This window comes from Pseudophryne corroboree, chromosome 1 (assembly GCF_028390025.1).
Source record: "Pseudophryne corroboree isolate aPseCor3 chromosome 1, aPseCor3.hap2, whole genome shotgun sequence".
NCBI lineage: Eukaryota > Metazoa > Chordata > Amphibia > Anura > Myobatrachidae > Pseudophryne > Pseudophryne corroboree.
In genome coordinates this window covers 526,113,593-526,131,464 of record NC_086444.1, presented here as the reverse complement: position 1 = coordinate 526,131,464, position 17,872 = coordinate 526,113,593, and the positions used below count along the sequence as shown (strand labels likewise).

Genomic DNA, 17,872 nt, shown 5'->3' with positions numbered 1-17,872 from the left:
TGGGTGTGTGTTTGTAAACTTGGCTTTTATGGGAGCGCTTTTAGTTTGTATCTCTCCTTTTTCCTCTCAATCTGAAACCAAACCGACAAGGCAGAAATATGAACCTTGATGGGGGCCAGACGAAGGCCCAAGTCCAGGCCCTGTTGTAGGAAGGCCAAAAGTTTGGCCGTACTAAACTTGTAAGCTTCATGATTGTTAGATGCGCACCAAGCAAAGTAAGAATTCCAGACCCTATGGTAAATCCGAGCAGAAGCCGGCTTACGGGCCTTCAACATAGTCTGACTGACCGACTCAGAAAAACCTTTGGCCCTCAGAACGGAAGCTTCAAGAGCCACACCGTCAAGCCAGCCAGACCAAATCCTGATATACACAGGGGCCCTGAACGAGGAGGTCTAGGCGCTGTGGAAGTAGAAGGGTACGCTCTATCGACAGACCCTGAAGGTCTGAGAACCAATGCCGTCTGGGCCACGCTGTTCTGAGGGCTGCTCGAGCAGCCCACCTGTTGTATGCCTGCACTGCATGGCACCAAGTACAAAACTTAGTTCCTGTGCACAGAGGCGGGCTTATAGAGGAGGCGGCGCTATGCATTCTGGGAACAAACCTTTTAGCCTGTTGGTGCCTCGGATCAAGATCCTACTCTACACCCCGATGTTATTCCCTGTGAAGCCCAGTGCACCCCGCAGCAGAAAGTCTGCAATATCGTTTACCTAGTAATATTTTAGTAAAAGCAGTTGGCATAGTCTGCAATATTGTTTACCCAGTAATACTTCAGTAAAAGCAGTTGGAATAGTCTGCAATATAGTTTACCTGTTGATGAGAAGGGGAGAGGAGGAGTCAATTTGCAATCGATATCAGTTGAAGATGTAACTAATGATATTCAGGTATAACACTGCTATTGATTTTAGCTGCCACTTTATAATTAGCCACTTCATATACTAGGCACTGCAGCGTCCTGACCTATACTAATCTTGGACCATAAAGTAAAACAAAGTGATGCATCAATTTGCTCTATACCTAAAACATACTTTGAGGAAGCAAATGAAAAGTTTTATATACAGAAAGTATCTTTTTTCCAGGAAATATAGTGGGCACACAAAGCAGTACATGAGACATCTAAACCATTTTTACATATCTGCCTAAGCAACTTAAAATATATAACAGTTTTAATGTACTGTACACAGACTATGAAAACATCAGGGAAAACTTTTTATTTATTTTAAAATAAATACTATATACCAAACTACTAGTCAATATAATTTGAATTAAATAGAATTTTTTTTTTTTAGTATTATACAAAAATAACCATGACACGTAAATTGTATTGAAAGGCAAGTAACCATAGCTTTATTACTTAATAATTTATTGCACTTGTTTGCATTAGTGTCTAAAAGAAATGTGCATTGAGCAATGTAACAAAATCCAGGAGGAATTTTGTCTGTAGTAGACAGAGACTGTAAGAGAATGCAGAAAGGCTTTTTTTTGGGGGGGGAGAAGAGAACCTAAAAATCAAGAGTGAGTGCTTTGATGGAGGGGACAAAAATCAAACACAGGTTTAGTTTTAAAAGTCATGTAATACTCTCTTCTGTTTCACGAAAATATCACTAACAAATTACATTAGATCTACGGAGTTCTGTGATCACTGCTGGCCTAAGACTGACTTAAAACCAGCAGCCAAAGACAACTATAGGTAATTTGGAAACTTATTTTTACAAATGTATTCTTGTTAATTCATTTTTCCAAAACACTTATGCTGGACATATATTTTGCAATATCAGTAACTAACCTGATGTTGCATTAAAAATAGCCACAAAACCTCTACCACGCCATATTATAACACAATAATCAGATTATTACCTGTGTGCAGCCTTTTTCTAATTGCACTAACAGGCCCATCACATCCAAATTAGTAAAAATCTATGCTTAGCCATAGTGGACACTAATTCGGTCACTTGAATTTTGGCCCAAGTGGATGGCTTAAATCAGGTCTCTCAAAAATGTTTTAGTTTAAATAAAATAAAAATTTAAAATGCACATATTACTGCTTTGTCCAAGAAGCAACAATCAATACTTTGCCATTATGTTCCTCAGTTTGTATGCAAATGAAAAAATAAAAATGAAGCATGCAATGAATATGGTCTATGTTGTCCTCAGTGCAGATATACGTTTCACACTATTAAAGAATTATATTTCCCATCAATAGCTCACCTTCAATTATCTGAATGATATATTTCATTGCAAGTTTTCCAAACTCAACAATTTCTGCCCGATGATTGTTTTGGAGAACAATGTATTAGGTTTCCAAATTAGATCTAGTTTCTTTGGATGTCAGTTTCATTTTCAGAAAACTCCAACTTGAGAAGAGAGAGTTCTCAATGCGTTTCACTAAAGCCAGATGTGCTTGTGCCTCTGACATCACAAGCTCATCCTGCCACGTTTGTGATACCTGTGTTGTTATAATCACCCTTCATCTAGTCTTCCACAACATTCAAATCTGTTGCTAGAAACATTTGGTCCATATAATAATCAAATATATCTATTATAAAAATAAACATGTATGTCTTGTATAAAATAATACGTTCCCCCCCCCCCGTTCAAATTGCACAGTAAAAACAGCTCGGTTTTTATATCTTAATACTGTTATTCAAGAATTTCGGCCGTAATTTACATATTTCGTTTTGGGTACATAAAATATGGGAAAAGCTGATCTGTAACAAAACATATATACTATTTCTCTTTTTTTCCTCCAACAGCCATGTTTGATGGAAGATAAAATAAGGTCATACACATTAGAAAATGGTCAAAAATACATGCTGCTTACAGTTGACATTAATGCTGCAAATAGCAATATGGAACATGAATACAGCTTTTATTTACAAAACCTATGTTCAAGTGAATCATTGTACTAAGGTAATAAATAGGAACCTTATTGTACCTTCTTTAAAAAAACAAAAACTAGACAAAAGAGGGACTGCTCTCTGGGGTCAGTCGCGGCCGTTAAAAGGAGGATTCTGTAGAAGCACAGTGCAGTTGATGAACCAATAATTAAGAGGGTTGTGTCCACTGCAAAGTGCAAAAAATGGCTTAGACGGTCCTGCAATATTATTATACATATCCAAAATAATAGACAATCTTTATATTGAGAGAAGTATTCACAAAAATACATTATATTTACATAGTAATACCAAACCTTTACAGATGTATGAAAGAGAAATCACAGCACCCAAATTGCTCAGTAATTCTGAAGCCTGTTCTCCAATCCATCGTAAGCCTGTGTCTATGTGAGACTGCCAGCACATGCCAAGTTACTTGTCCCCACACCCTGCACACGCGCCTCCACTGTGCACAAAGCAGCCATGATCAGAAACTGCTGGCATACAAATGCTGATGCAGCAGCAAGCACCGTTATCAAGACTCTAGAAATTCTTGGGTTAAGAGAACCTGAAATAGATGGGTGGCATAGGCTGCATTTCTGTTACCACACACAGTAACACGCGTCTCTGGAGCATCTGCAAGTGTGAAATGTTATTCTGCTAAAATGCGGAACCACACAATGTGCAAGCCCAGAGGAGGATTATTATGCAATGGTCTCACCAGGCATTACTTTGTAATCCGCATTTTGTAGTAGAGATCTTTTTTTCCCTGCGCTGCACACACTTCTGAAGAATATTTCTCCTCTTGCCAGACAGCTCAGCAAAGCTTTGTTTCCATGATCTAGGTGCTATTAAATCCTGAAGCACATGCAGTTCTCATTAATAAGGAAGATTAAAATTATATTTGGGGGAAAAAAAAGAATGTAAACAAACAAAATACAAATATAAGGCTTTCTTAAGGGATGGTTTCTTAGAAACCACTGAAAGACAAAAAAGAAAAGTCCTTTTCATACTCATTAAAACTGGCAGTCATGTGACCAGCCACTGGTGATTATAATCACTAATACTGCTGTGATCTCAGTCTGAAAAGCTTGCTCTGCATTAGGAAATAACGCAATCATAACTCCCATCCTGAAAGACCTCTTCTTGCTCTTGTTTAGAGGTGGACTCCTCATGCCTGCTCATACTGCTGCTACTGGTCTCACTTTGAGGAATGGAACTGAGGCTGGTCAAGCTACGGATCTCCTCTGCCCTCGGGCTGGATTGTTCTGCGACCTTTGAGATGATGGAGGGCTGAAAGGTTTCAGGTTGTACTTGCTCCACTGTCACTTCACTCAGCTTCTGCAGTTGAGGTTTTATGATGTTTAGGAATGGCTTGTATCCGGGGCTGCAGAGTAACAAATACAAATATTTCATATTAACTGATTACATGTTTCTTTAAATCTAAAATACACAAACAGAACAATCATGTAAGATAGTGATGACAATATACTTAATAATAATGACTCAGCTGACTGGCTGATATTCCCAATTGGTTTGTTTTCTTACAAGCCAGGAAATATATTACTTTAAAAAATATAAAAACTTATATTTTACACATGAAGCATTATTATATATTATGAAAGAGTTGGGGTTTTAGGGATATTGGCACTCCTTTTGGAAATCACTGCTGCCTCCTACCTGTACCTAAGATCTATCCTGGAGGATCCAAGAAAGCAGTGCAAGAAATGGGTGATGTGGTGAGGTAGGTTGGCGCTGAGATTGAATGGGGGTTTTCCAATGGAAATGGTGAAAGTAATTTTTTTAGGTGAAATTGAAAACAGATTAATACAGAGGAGTTAGACCTGCGGACTCTATTCTCCTTTCACTTGGTGTCTTTTAAAAAGGTGCCCCCTCAGAGTGGCATTTAAGTACATGCAACGAGATTTTAAAAAAATAAAAAAAAATCTGTGTATTAGACACTGATATTATAGGTTATTAAAAGACACCAGGGGGGTTATGCTTAGATACATTGCTCCTTTTTTTTCCAGAAGGATTTTTGGTATAGATGGATGTACCTTGCTTACATATTTTGTGGCAAGGTAAAGCTTATCTGGGTTTCTTTTTCAAACGGTATAAGCTGGATTTTCCCAGTAATGTGAATTCTGTTGCAGAGTTCAGACTTGTACCTTAACTTACACGGTAATTGGTGTTTGAAGGCTTATCAAAGTATCTTTATATCATGTGAAGGGTCTTTTGCTAGTTTTATAACTATAGATAATAGGATTTTGGTACTTACCAGGTAAATCCTTTTCTTTGAATCCATAGGGGGCACTGGAGTACTCTTGGGATATGGACGGTTTCCGTAGGAACAAGGCACTGAATATTAAAATTTAGAACTCTCCTCCCCTCCATATCCCCGAGTACCTCAGTGTTTTTTACTGAGCCGAACAGGAGCGATAGAGAGGTCGACAATGGAGAATTACATATAACAGAACGAACAACAATAAAGTTGACACATAACGTGACTGACAACTAAACAGTTGGCACAATAACCGATAGAACTTGAAACTTGAACCAGTCGGTGAGAATGTGTTACCATACGATTCCCTGAACTTACCGCAAACTAGGTAAAACTGCTCTGGGTGGGCGTCCAGTGCCCCCTATGGATTCAAAGAAAAGGATTTACCTGGTAAGTACCAAAATCCTATTTTCTTTTTCATCCACTAGGGGTCACTGGAGTACTCTTGGGACGTACCAAAGCTTCCCCCGTGGGCGATAGAGCAGTTTGGCACCTGTAACACTAGGCGGCCAAAGCTAGATGCTGATGCCGCAAACGTATCAAACTTGTAAAAGCGCACAAACGTGTGCACTGATGACCAGGTAGCCGCACGGCAAAGCTGCGTCGTAGAAGCCCCACGACCAGCTGCCCATGAAGTTCCCACAGAACGTGTGGAATGAGCCGTTACTGATGTAGGCGGCTGTAACCTAGCATGAAGGTAAGCCTGACGTATGGTCAGTTTAATCCATCTGGATAAGGTCTGCTTAGAAGCTGGCCAACCCATCTTGGCAGCATCATACAGAACAAACAACGTATCCGTCTTACGAACTGTAGACGTTCGGGACACATAAACGCGTAATGAGCGTACCACATCCAAGGTTCCAGAATTTCCTGACAGGAACTACTATTGGCTGCTTTGGTAGGAAAGCGGGATTTGTCCGAAGTTCCGCTCTGTCATCATGAAACACCAAATACGGTGGCTTGCATGACAAGGCACCCAAATCGGAAACACGCCTTGCCGAAGCCAAATGCTAGTAGGAAAATTGTTTTCCAAGTGAGAAACTTAATATCCACTTGGTGTAAGTGTTCAAAATATGACGACTATAAGAAATCTAAAACCAGATTCAAGTCCCATGGCGCTGTAGGTGGAATGAATGGAGGCTGTACTCTGAGGACACCTTGCAGAAAAGTGTGTACAGACGGCAATAGAGCCAATCGTCTTTGAAAGTAAATTGACAAAGCAGATACCTGCACCTTTAGTGTAGATAAACGCAGTCCTCCATCTAACCCCGTCTGTAGAAATAACAAAAGACGGGATAACTTGAAAGATGATGTCGGAAACTTCCGATCCTCACACCAACCTATATAGGCACGCCAAATTCTGTAATAATGAGCTGCCGTAACTGGCTTCCTAGCACGTAACATGGTTGGTATAACCAATTCTGGAATGCCCTCTATCCTTAAGAGGGCGGTCTCAACAGCCACCCCGTCAAACGCAGCCACGCTAAATCGGGGTAAAGGAACGGACCCTGTTGTAACAGGTCCGGACGAAGTGGGAGCGGCCAAGGCTCGTCTGCGAGTAGTCCTCGGAGATCCGAGAACCAAGCTCTCCGAGGCCAATGAGGCGCCACTAGTATGACTGTGACGGACTCTCGTTTGATCCGTTTTAGCAACAGAGGGAGCAGCGGAAACGGTGGAAACAGGTACACGAGGCTGTACGGCCACGCGACGGTGAGAGCATCCACCGCCACCGCTTTTGGATCTCGCGTTCTGGACACATACTGGGGCGTTTGGTGATTGTGGCGAGATGCCATCAGGTCCACATGAGGGTAACCCCACCTCTGGGCCAACATGTGAAACACTTCTGGATGTAATGCCCATTCTCCTGGATGAAAATCCGGACGGCTGAGATAATCCGCCTCCCAGTTGTCCACTCCCGGAATGAACACTGCCGACATCATCACTTGGTGACGCTCGGCCCAATTGAGGATTCGAGCTACTTCTCGCATTGCCATGCGGCTTCTCGTTCCTCCTTGTTTGTTGATGTATGCGACCGCCGTCGCATTGTCAGACTGCACCTGGACAGGCTGAAACCGAAGAATGTGCGCTGCTTGTCGTAGCGCATTGTAAATTGCCCGGAGTTCCAGGACATGTATAGACAGCAATCTTTCGTGAGCCGCCCAGAGACCCTGGAGCTGACCAATTTTGAACTACAGCTCCCCAACCTGAGACTCGCGTCCGTCGTTAGAATTACCCAATTCCAGGCGCCGAACCGTTTCCCTGCGGTCAGATTGTGTACATTGAGCCACCAGAGTAGAGATACCCTGGCCCGTGGCGACAACCTCACTCTGTGGTGAATCTGCAGATGCGAGCCTGACCACTGTGCGAGCACATCCAGTTGAAAAGGACGTGAGTGAAGTCTCCCGAACTGAAGCGCTTCGAAAGCCGCCACCATTGTGCCTAAGAGGCGAATGCACAAATGTACCGAGACTGTGCGTGGCTTGAGCACCAATCGAACCAGATGACGAATGATCTGTACTTTCTGTTCTGGTAGGTAAATTCTTTGATTTACCGTATCGAGAATCATACCTAGGAATTGCAGTCGTTGAGACGGAATCAGATGTGATTTCTTGAAGTTGACAATCCAACCGTGCTGAACTAGGACATCGTACGTTAGCAACGCATGTTGGAGGAGCATCTGTTGAGATGGAGCTTTGATGAGCAGATCGTCCAAGTACGGAACTATTATTACTCCCAGGGATCTGAGATGAGCTATCATTACAGACATCACTTTGGTGAATACCCGAGGCGCTGACGAGAGGCCAAACGGTAGAGCCTGAAACTGGTAATGGTTCTGCCGGATTGCAAACCGCAAGAACCTCTGATGAGGTGGCCAAATAGGAATGTGTAAATACGCATCTTTGAGATCCAGCGCAATCATGAATTCCTGTGGCTCTAAACCTGCAATTACCGACCGCAGAGATTCCATCTTGAATCTGATTGAGGCCCTTTAAGTTCAATATTGGCCTGACCGAGCCATCCGGCTTTGGTACCACAAACAGACTGGAATAATAACCCTGCCCCTGTTGGTGTACAGGGACCGGAATCAAAACTGCCGACTCCAGCAGAGACTGAATGGCAAGTTGCAGAACCGCCCGTTTGTCGTCCGACACAGGCAGTCCTGTCTTGAAAAACCGCAGTGGCGGGTGACAGTCGAACTCTATTTTGTAACCTTTTAGCACTAAATTGCGGATCCACCCATCTGTGGACGTCTGGAACCACGCCAAATGGAACGTCTGAAGGCGTGCTCCCACAACTGGAGATCCAAGATGGGCTGGCAGTCCGTCATGCCACTGGTTTGTCGGTGACCTTAGCGTCTTGACGACTGGCGTTTGTTTGTTGGAAACCACGCCCTCGACCTCGTCTACCGGCCGTGGCTGGTCCCCTACCACGGCCTCGAAAGGGCTGAGGCCGAAAGGATTTGAACGCCGGGCCCGAGTATTTCCGCCTAGGCGCCGTTGGAGGCAATGGTAAGAAAACAGACTTACCACCCGTGGCCTCAGCAATCCATTTGTCCAATTCAGGACCAAACAACTTCTCGCCACCGTAAGGTAACGGCTCTATACCTCTTTTGACCTCCGCCTCCGCTTGCCAAGAGCGCAGCCAGAGTGCTCGTCGTGCTGCAACTAGCGACGATGAAAGGCGAGAAGTGAGCTGACAGACGTCAGTAGAAGCTGAACATAGATAATCAGCAGCTTCCCAGATTTGATCAGCGAGAAGTATAAGGTGATCGTCATGTAGGGCAGACTTGAGTTCTGTTATCCATACCATGAGCGCCTTTGTTACCCAAATGCCAACCAACCCAGGTCTAAGCAACACTCCTGCTGCTATATACATGGATTTTAGCATAGCTTCAATTTTACGGTCTGAAGGGTCTTTAAGCGTAGTAGCCGTTGGTACTGGTATGGTTAATTTCTTTGTAAGTTTAGACACAGACGAATCCACCAATGGCGGATTCTCCCATGTAGCTGTCACAGACACCGGAAACGGGTAACTAGACTTAAATCTGCGAGGTATAGAAAACAGTTTATCCGGATTCTTTCGTGTTTCCAGTAACATCTTATTAAGAGATTCCGAAACCGGAAAACACATCGGAGTCCTCTGTCGTTTAGCAAAGACGACTTCATCATTTGTCAGAGGCTCCTCAGATTCTGTAAACCTCAGAGACTGACGCACCTCTCTGATGAGATTATCAATGCCTGGGCTGTCAAAATCTTCACTATCGGACTGCTGGTCTACTTCGCCAACCCTCACCGTCATCTTGCGCAGTGAGGTCTGGCATAGAATCATCAGACTGTAACATAGCAGAAACTGGTAAATCATAAGACAAAGTACATTTATCCCTACTACCCAAAATGGACTTAGACTGTTGGCAAGGCTGAGACCCCTCTGGTAGTCCTAGCGGTCTCACCCTAGACTCAGATCTTGCCGCTTCCCGCTCCTGTCGAGCGGCGGCCAATTCTGATTGCAATCCAGCCATGACATCTGCTAGCATAGCCCATGGAGGGTCCGGGGATGAAACCGGCTTAGACAGCGGAGCAGAGATTGTATCCGTAGCTGAATCCACAAAACATACTGTACATGTGGTAGATCCATCCGGTAACACACTCTGACAGACATGGCAGTGCTTTTTTGGTTTTGCCGGTGCCTTACTCATTATGCAGACAGACAATACAACATACAAAGACAGACAACCTGCACGACTCAGTAAATAATACCAAGGTGTCTCTCTCTCTCTCTCTATATATATATATATATATATATATATATATATATATATATATATATATATCTGGCAAAGTGTAGTGCACGTGGCCAGTACTATATGAAACTGATCCCAAATTCCCACCAACACCCCTGCGCCTCCGGTGGAGTAGAGATGTAGTACAGGAACGTTCTGGAATCACAAACTGGAAGACAGGAAGCAAGATTAAAATGGCCACCATGCCTCACAGTGCAGGGTATATGTAACAAGTGCAGCCAACCCTGTAATATAGGCTTAACAGCCTATTTCATCAATGTCACCCCCCTTATGCAGACCTCCGCTAATGTCATCTCCCCCCCCCCCCCTTCTGCTCCCTCCCCCGTGGCCCGTGTACCGCTGTCTGAGCGGGAATTACCGGGGAGCGGGTATCTCACTCCCAGCGCAATCAGGGTGCAGGGAGCCGGGGAGCGCTGTAATGGAGCGCGGTCCTACAGCGGCGGCCGGCGGGTGTGAGCGGCGGGTGCGAGTGGCGGGTGCGAGCGGCGGGTGAGCGCGGCGGCCGGCGGGTGTGAGCGGCGGCCGGCGGGTCTCAGCGGTGGAGGCGGCGCTGCTCGGAGCGGTTGCCGGGGCGGCCTGTCAGGAGAGGCGGGTGCGGGCGCAGTGAGAGCGGCGTCAGTGAAAAGTGTCCCCACACAGCGGGGCGGCAGCGTGCGCTGACCGCCCCGTACCCCCAGCATACCTGACTCCAGAAGCGAAGGCTGTGACGGGGCTTCTATCTGTAAGCTCCGTCCAGCTGTAGCAGCAGTCAGGGAATGAGCTGCGTGTGGCTGTGAGGGTGCTCTTGTGAGGACCGACACACCATGCGCTGCTCCGTGTAGCGGCACTATCCCGGACCCAAGTTTTTACAGAAACTAGGAAAGGATGTGCTGTGAGCAAAAAATGTAAAAGTAGAAAAAAAATTTTTTTTTTAAATAAAAATATTCAAAGTAGTGTGGTTAAGCTCCACACAAGCCCTGTTGCTATGAGAAGCACAGAAAAAACACTGAGGTACTCTAGGATATGGAGGGGAGGAGAGTTCTAAATTTTAATATTCAGTCCCTTGTTCCTACGGAAACCGTCCATATCCCAAGAGTACTCCAGTGACCCCTAGTGGATGAAAAAGAAAATACGATAGAGAACAAAAGGATGCCCTGGTGCATGCCTAATTTACACTTAATTGGTGTGATGTGCTCATATCAAGGTATCTTTTAATGTTTAGTCATCTGCGTACCAGTACTCACGGATAATGCAGGGTAGTTCAATCCTGTCAAGGTATCTACCTTCTGAAAGAGATGATGTGGACCTCGGAGTAAAATTTTATAACAGACTTTTAATGTAACACAAACACAAAAAGTTCCACTTCTTAAAAACACCTAAAATATTGACTGCAGGAGGCTCCTGCCAGTCGGGAGGACAGGGCCGACCAAATAGATTAAAGTGTGTGTTACTCAAAATGCGTTGGTTGAGGACCATTGCTTGCTGGGACCGCGCTCCGCAAGTCTGGAGGAAGTTACAACCACTATGTATTTTATTTAGCCTCTATGGAAACCGGTCCTTTGTGGGCTGAATCTAGTTGGTCAGCCCTGTCCTCCCAATGGGCAGGAGCCTCCTGCAGCCAATATTTTAGGTGTTTTTAAGCAGTGGAAATTTTTGTGTTTTTATTTGGTACATTAAAAGTCTGTTATAAAATTTTACTCTGAGATCCACATCATCTCTGTTAGAAGATAAAGATACCTTGACAGGATTGAAATACCCTGCATTATCCGTGAATACTGGTATGCAGATTACTACACATTAAAATATACCTTGATATGAGCTCATCACACCAATTATGTGAAAATTAGGTATGCACCAGGGCATCCTTTTGTTCTCTACCATATAAACCAGTGGTTCTCAAACTCGGTCCTCAGGACCCCACACAGTACATGTTTTGCAGGTAATCCAGCAAGTGCACAGGTGTATTCATTATTCACTGACACATTTTAAAAGGTCCACAAGTGGAGCAAATTATTTCACTTGTGACTCTGTGAGGAGACCTGCAAAACATGCACTGTGTGGGGTCCTGAGGACCGAGTTTGAGGGGTGGTCTTCTGTTTGCCGGCGGTCGGGCTCCCGGCGCTCAGTATACCGGCGCCGGGAGCCCGACAGCCGGCATACCGACAATTATTTTCCCTCGTGGGGGTCCACGACCCCCATAGAGGGAGAATAAAATAGTGTGGCGCGCGTAGCGCGCCACCGTGCCCGTAGCGTGGCGAGCGCAGCGAGCCCGCAAGGGGCTCATTTGCGCTCGCCAAGCTGTCGGTAAGCCGGCGGTCGGGCTCCCGGCGCCGGGATGCTGGTCGCCGGGAGCCCGACCGCCGGCCAGCCGTAGTGAACCCAGTTTGAGAACCTGTGCTATAAACTATAGTTCTAAAACTAGCAAAAGACCTTCACATGATATGAAGATACCTTGATTAGCCTTCAAACACTATAGATTGCAAGCTTGCGAGCAGGGCTCTCCTACCTCTGTCTGTCTTTGCCCAGTTTTGTTCTATAACTGTTGTTCTAATTGTAAAGCGCAACGGAATATGCTGAGCTATATAAGAAACTGCTAATAAATTACCATTTAAGTTAAGGTACGAGTCTGAACCCAGCAACAGAAACTCACATTACTGGGAAAAGCCAGCTTATACCGTTTGAAAAAGAATCCCAGATAAGCTTTACCCTGCCACAAAACATGTAAGCAAGGTACATCCATCTAAAACAAAAATCCTTCTAGAAAAACTTATTCTAGACAAAAAAAAGACAGTTTGTTTTTTTTTTTTTAAATCTCGTTGCATGTACTTAAATGCCACTCTGAGGGGGCACTTTTAAAAGACATTAAGTGAAATGAGAATAGAGTCCGCAAGTCCAACTCCTCTGGATAAGTATTAATCTGTTTTCAATTTAACCTAAAAATTGACTTTCACCATTTCCATTGGAATCCCCCCATTCAATATCAGCGCCAACCTACCTCACCACATCACCCATTTCTTGCATTATTATATATTAATTTAACCTTCAAAACAAATAGCAAACAATATTATTTCTGATTAATTAAGCCGCAACCGTGGAGTAAGCTTGTTACATCTAAACTACAAAACTATAATCTAATGTGCTAAAGAAAATCCATGTTTACATGAAATCTTATAGGTCTAGGGAAAGACTACATCCCTAAATACTGTAAGTAAGTCTTTGCCTATTGGCAGACAGACTACAAGCAGGCCTCCAGGACTGGCCTATACATATCATGCTGTTAAGGAAATTGCTGAATAAATGGAGGCTTGCTGTAATTACTTCCTTGGTCTCTGGAGCAATACGTGTAGGTGTGCCCAGGAGGTTGCATATTAGTTGATAAGAACACTGTCTCAAAAGATTTTGCCCCAATCCCCCTTGACCTTCATACTCACCAGTCACTGGTGGCCCAGGCATCCACAGCCTGCAAACCGCTCTGTATACCCTGTAACATCTCATCTGCTACCTCAGGACATTGCAGAAAGTTTAACACTTGATTAATAATGGAAGATTCCCGCAGTATAAGCCCAATGATTACACACCACTCCAGGCAGCCAGCTTCCATGAAGACATGCAGCAAGTATCTGAATGAGAGAATACAACTTAATACTAAATTCAAAGTGATTAAAATAAAGTGTAATTATTTGCTGGCAATAAAACAATGCCTGATGGGGGTTTTGCAAGCAATGTAAACCTATCCTTTAATGCATGCTATCACATATCCATCTTGTACCGTAACTGGACTTGAGATTTGTGAGGTCCTTTGTTGGCCAGCTCCATAGAAATGTGTTCCAGTTCTGACTGCGTAAGACTCAGGGTGGAGAAGTTCTCATCAACCATTGTCCAGTCCCCATCCACCATGGAACTGGTTTCAGTGAGATCAGTTGCTGAGCCAATGCTACATTCATCTCCTGCAAATAACATGTTTGAAGAAAATATAATAAGTTGCAGCAGGACAAATTAGGCATGAGGCTATAGACCTTTAGCCACCATCACGCATATGGAATATGTCTACTGCTGAAACTAAACACTTCATATTGGGTGTAAGTGTCTGAGGAGCGGATGACCAGTGAATGGTTAGCTATGGCACATACACTGTTCTCTTTCCCTGGGAAATACACATCACTCTGATGGTTACTAGCCTGTAAACATATGTCACTCGGCAGGCAATCACACATCACTTGACATATTGGCCATCTGTTATTATCAAGAGTCACTGCAACAACCATCTTCCCTCCCTCACACTTCAATGGTTCTTTCTCATCATCAATCGTAGGACATATGGTACACTTACCTTTATTCAATAACGGTGACAGGAATGCATCCTGGGTGTGAGGGCTGTGAGATGAGGCTGTATCCATCTCTCTGTGAGACGTCCCAAGGCTTCCCATCCATGAGTGACTTCGAGGAGCACTGGGAACACCACTGTCCATGTCCATGCTTAGGAAGTTATCAGCAGACTGTGACTTAAGGTACTGCTCCCCAGTTACTGCACATCAACAGCAAGAGAGCAACAACTTTACTACTGCAAGTAGAACTACAGCTATATAATAAACAACTTGTTACAAAATAAGATACAAGCAAGGATTTTATAATACACAAGCAGCATGTAATAAAATCCATGGGTTAAAAGCTAAAAATCTCTGCTGATTTGTAAAAAGAAAAATGTAAGAAATCCATAGCGTTATAGAATAATTGCAGTGGATTGCTTGCTTTTGTATACAGAAATAAGAGTGCCACACAAAGAAATCTTCTTTCTGTATACTATTTATATTGACTTCAGGGAGCACCACCCACTCATGAACATCCTGTCTCCCAACTGAAGGCCCATACACACTGTGAGATTCAGGCTATGCCCGATTCTCACTATGCGACAGGGGCTAGGTTGGCATAGCAAGCACATAATGGGTGAGATTCAAATTATATATCACGCCCAATTTCCTTTCTAAAATGATCTCCGTTATCGCGCATATTGCGCCCATAGTAATCAGGTTTAGCTGTGTAAAGGGTTGGGTGCCATGCTACTCCGGGGGTAGCGAGCTGAAATAATGATACAACGGGCAGAAACAGAACGGGTGTGTAAAGGGGTGAAAAGAATTGAATCCCGCCCAATGAGTGTGCTTGCGATACTGACTATGTGCGATTTTGGCTAAGTATCGATTTTGACTATTTCTTCTATAGAGAGAGTAAAAATTGACTTGCCTGCACAGTCTATCTAGGCTTGTGATGTCTACCGCACATCGGTATCAAATCGGGATCGCAAGGTGACTTTCACCTTGTGATCTGCACTAACTTTTCTTACGGTTTTGACTATATAGTCAAAATCATAAGAAAAAAAAAATCACACCGTGTGTACACACCATGATAGACGTATATAATTCTTATATAGCTGGAATACATATAAAAACTTTTGATCACTTTTCATTCTGTGCAGAATCACACCTTACTCTGCTTGACTGCTTGCTTGTACAAGAGCATGATAACAGTAAGCCCAGATTACTTCTGTCTGAGGTTTTCTTTTATTTAAACGGTGATCATTCATCACATTATGTAACACACACTGGTCTGGTGACGCCTTATAGTCACACATATCTTAGCCCGTAACGATTCCAGATAAAACAGCCAACACACCTGCCCGGAATTTGCCATTTTTAAAAGGAGAGCTGATGGACGAAGCTGGTATAACAGGGAAAGGCCAAAGGAAATCCTTGTGAAGCTTCTTCAAGGCAGTGACAAAATCTTCCAGCCGCGCAGCACGCGTGCGTTCTTTACATAGCCAGCCTATCAGCTCAAAGCCCAGCTGCGCAGAAAAACAGCCAAGGTCTTTTAGTCTGATTTCTTCCAGCAGCCTCCGTGCGTGCCTCCACAGCATCATGTCTATGTACATGTTCTCTGCACAGTCGCTGTCTTTACTCCACCTAAATACACAACAGTGGCCATGGTAAATCAATTACATGTTAGTTTCAATTAAAAAAACTAGACCTCAAGGCTATCTGATTTATATTTTTAATTTTCTAATTTACACATATATACCGATAGATAGATAGATAGATAGATAGATAGATAGATAGATAGAATACAGAATAGAAAATCCTTGTATACACACACACAGACGTATCGGGAGGCCAACTCAATGTCACTCCTTGGGCGTCTGTGTGCAGACAATATCTCAGGCGCACCAGTATACTAGTTCAAATAAATGTTGCCCTAATCACAATAAAGGAAAAGGAACTGAATTTTGTATCGATTGCCACTTATTAAAAAACAAGCTGCTCCCACTTACGGCTAGAAGTATACCATACAACAATCACAAATAAATAATAAAAAGAGCGCTAAGCACCTGCTATGTCTATAAATGAATTATGCAAGCAAAGAAAGATACTTATAATATTTTTTGCATTGTATAAAATTTATTACACATAAAAAGTTAAATATTATAATCTTTCATGACTTTTGCATTCATCATAAGTTCACATAAAAATGAAAACTAGATATTATAATCTTATCAATTTTCATATATATCACAAATTCACATTAATGGGAACACTCAAAACGCTAGATGGTAACTGTAAATAGCTATTGGGACAGTCCTTGGTCTCCAACTCAAATAAAGTACATATGTTGCCACTTCTAGTAACAAATTTTTTTTTTTTATCACATAACCATGGTTAGTAATTTTGTAGCGTTATTAATTCCAGGATCTGATTCAAGTACTGAATTTTTTATTAGTGGAATCAGTCAATTATGGCTCATAGGGTATTTCAATGTCCCAGAATTTAATTAGAGGGATATCGTGAAATATTGTTGCTCACCTCCCCAGCAGCAGGGTTTTAGATGTAAAGCTCCGGGAGACGCAGTGCCCGGCTGCGCGCCGCTCGATGTATCTCTGCCGGAGTCGCGTATTCCCGGAGTGGTAGCAGCTTCACGTACTGACCTCAAAGCTTCCAGTTAGAGGGGTGAGAAGGCAGCTCTCCGCTGTGGCTGCACGCCGCTCAGCTTCTCCTCATTAATACTTTTAAGGGAGCTTCTCACCAAGGTTTAGGTTGGAGATTTTTGCCAAGATGTCTGTTCTATAGTCCCAAGCGTTGGTGTTCCCAGATGGAGTGTGGAATAGGTCCTTAACGCGTTTCTCCGATATATCAATTGAACGGTTTCATCAGAAGGTGTCCATCACTTATTCCTATCCTAGTATTTAAACACTGTTTCCACCAATCATAGACTAGTGCTCATTATAGACTGCAGGTGTACTACAGGTGTTATCTAAATAGATAGTTCAATCTAAGGCAATCTTTATTATAGCAGCACTTGCTAGGAACTATATCGTTTATAACTTATTAGATAGAATAGTTGGCACTCAGAAATAAATGGACGACACCAGCGCTGGTATAGTTGACGTTTCAGTGACAACTCCCTTTTATCAAGACATGTCTTGATAAAAGGGAGTTGTCCCTGAAACATCGACCATACCAGCGCTGGTGTCATCCATTTATTTCTGAGTGCCAACTATTCTATCTACATGCTCTGCAGTGAGGAGTTGTGCACCGGACCAAGGTGTACTATTCAAGTAAGCGTGAGTGCACACTATAATAATATTTTATATATATATATATATATATATATACACACACATACACATACATATAATTGTGGCCCTGTTCTCGCTCCAGTTACACCCAGACGCACAATGATAGTCAGTATGACATCTCGTAGACAGAACTAACACCGCTGGGTGTTACACTCCGCTAACTTAAATATTGAACTTGTGCGGTTCCCAATACCCTTTTCTTTCAAAACTCCGCTAACTCTGCATGATGTCAGCAGCACACAGCTCTGGAGAGATTAAAGTTGTTCTGAGTAGCTGTCAATAAGTAGAGCGTGCGTTACCTGGAGAGCGCTAAAGTTACA

The 17,872-nt window shown here is 43.3% G+C and overlaps 1 protein-coding gene across 3 annotated transcripts in view; it reads right to left on the bottom strand.

Annotated features, from left to right (window-relative positions):
* Positions 1-1,316: 1,316 nt before the first annotated feature.
* The window catches only part of RIC1 (RIC1 homolog, RAB6A GEF complex partner 1), a 268,206-nt gene continuing 251,650 nt past the window's right edge, over positions 1,317-17,872 (bottom strand). For all 3 annotated transcript variants that reach the window (XM_063913985.1, XM_063913986.1, XM_063913984.1), the window contains exons 22-26: positions 15,599-15,885; positions 14,262-14,456; positions 13,701-13,878; positions 13,363-13,551; positions 1,317-4,257 (exon numbers count right to left, since the gene is read on the bottom strand). In XM_063913985.1, the coding sequence (XP_063770055.1) occupies positions 3,972-4,257; positions 13,363-13,551; positions 13,701-13,878; positions 14,262-14,456; positions 15,599-15,885 (1,135 nt within the window). In that variant the 3' untranslated portion in view covers positions 1,317-3,971. The remainder of the gene's footprint in view (positions 4,258-13,362; positions 13,552-13,700; positions 13,879-14,261; positions 14,457-15,598; positions 15,886-17,872) is intronic.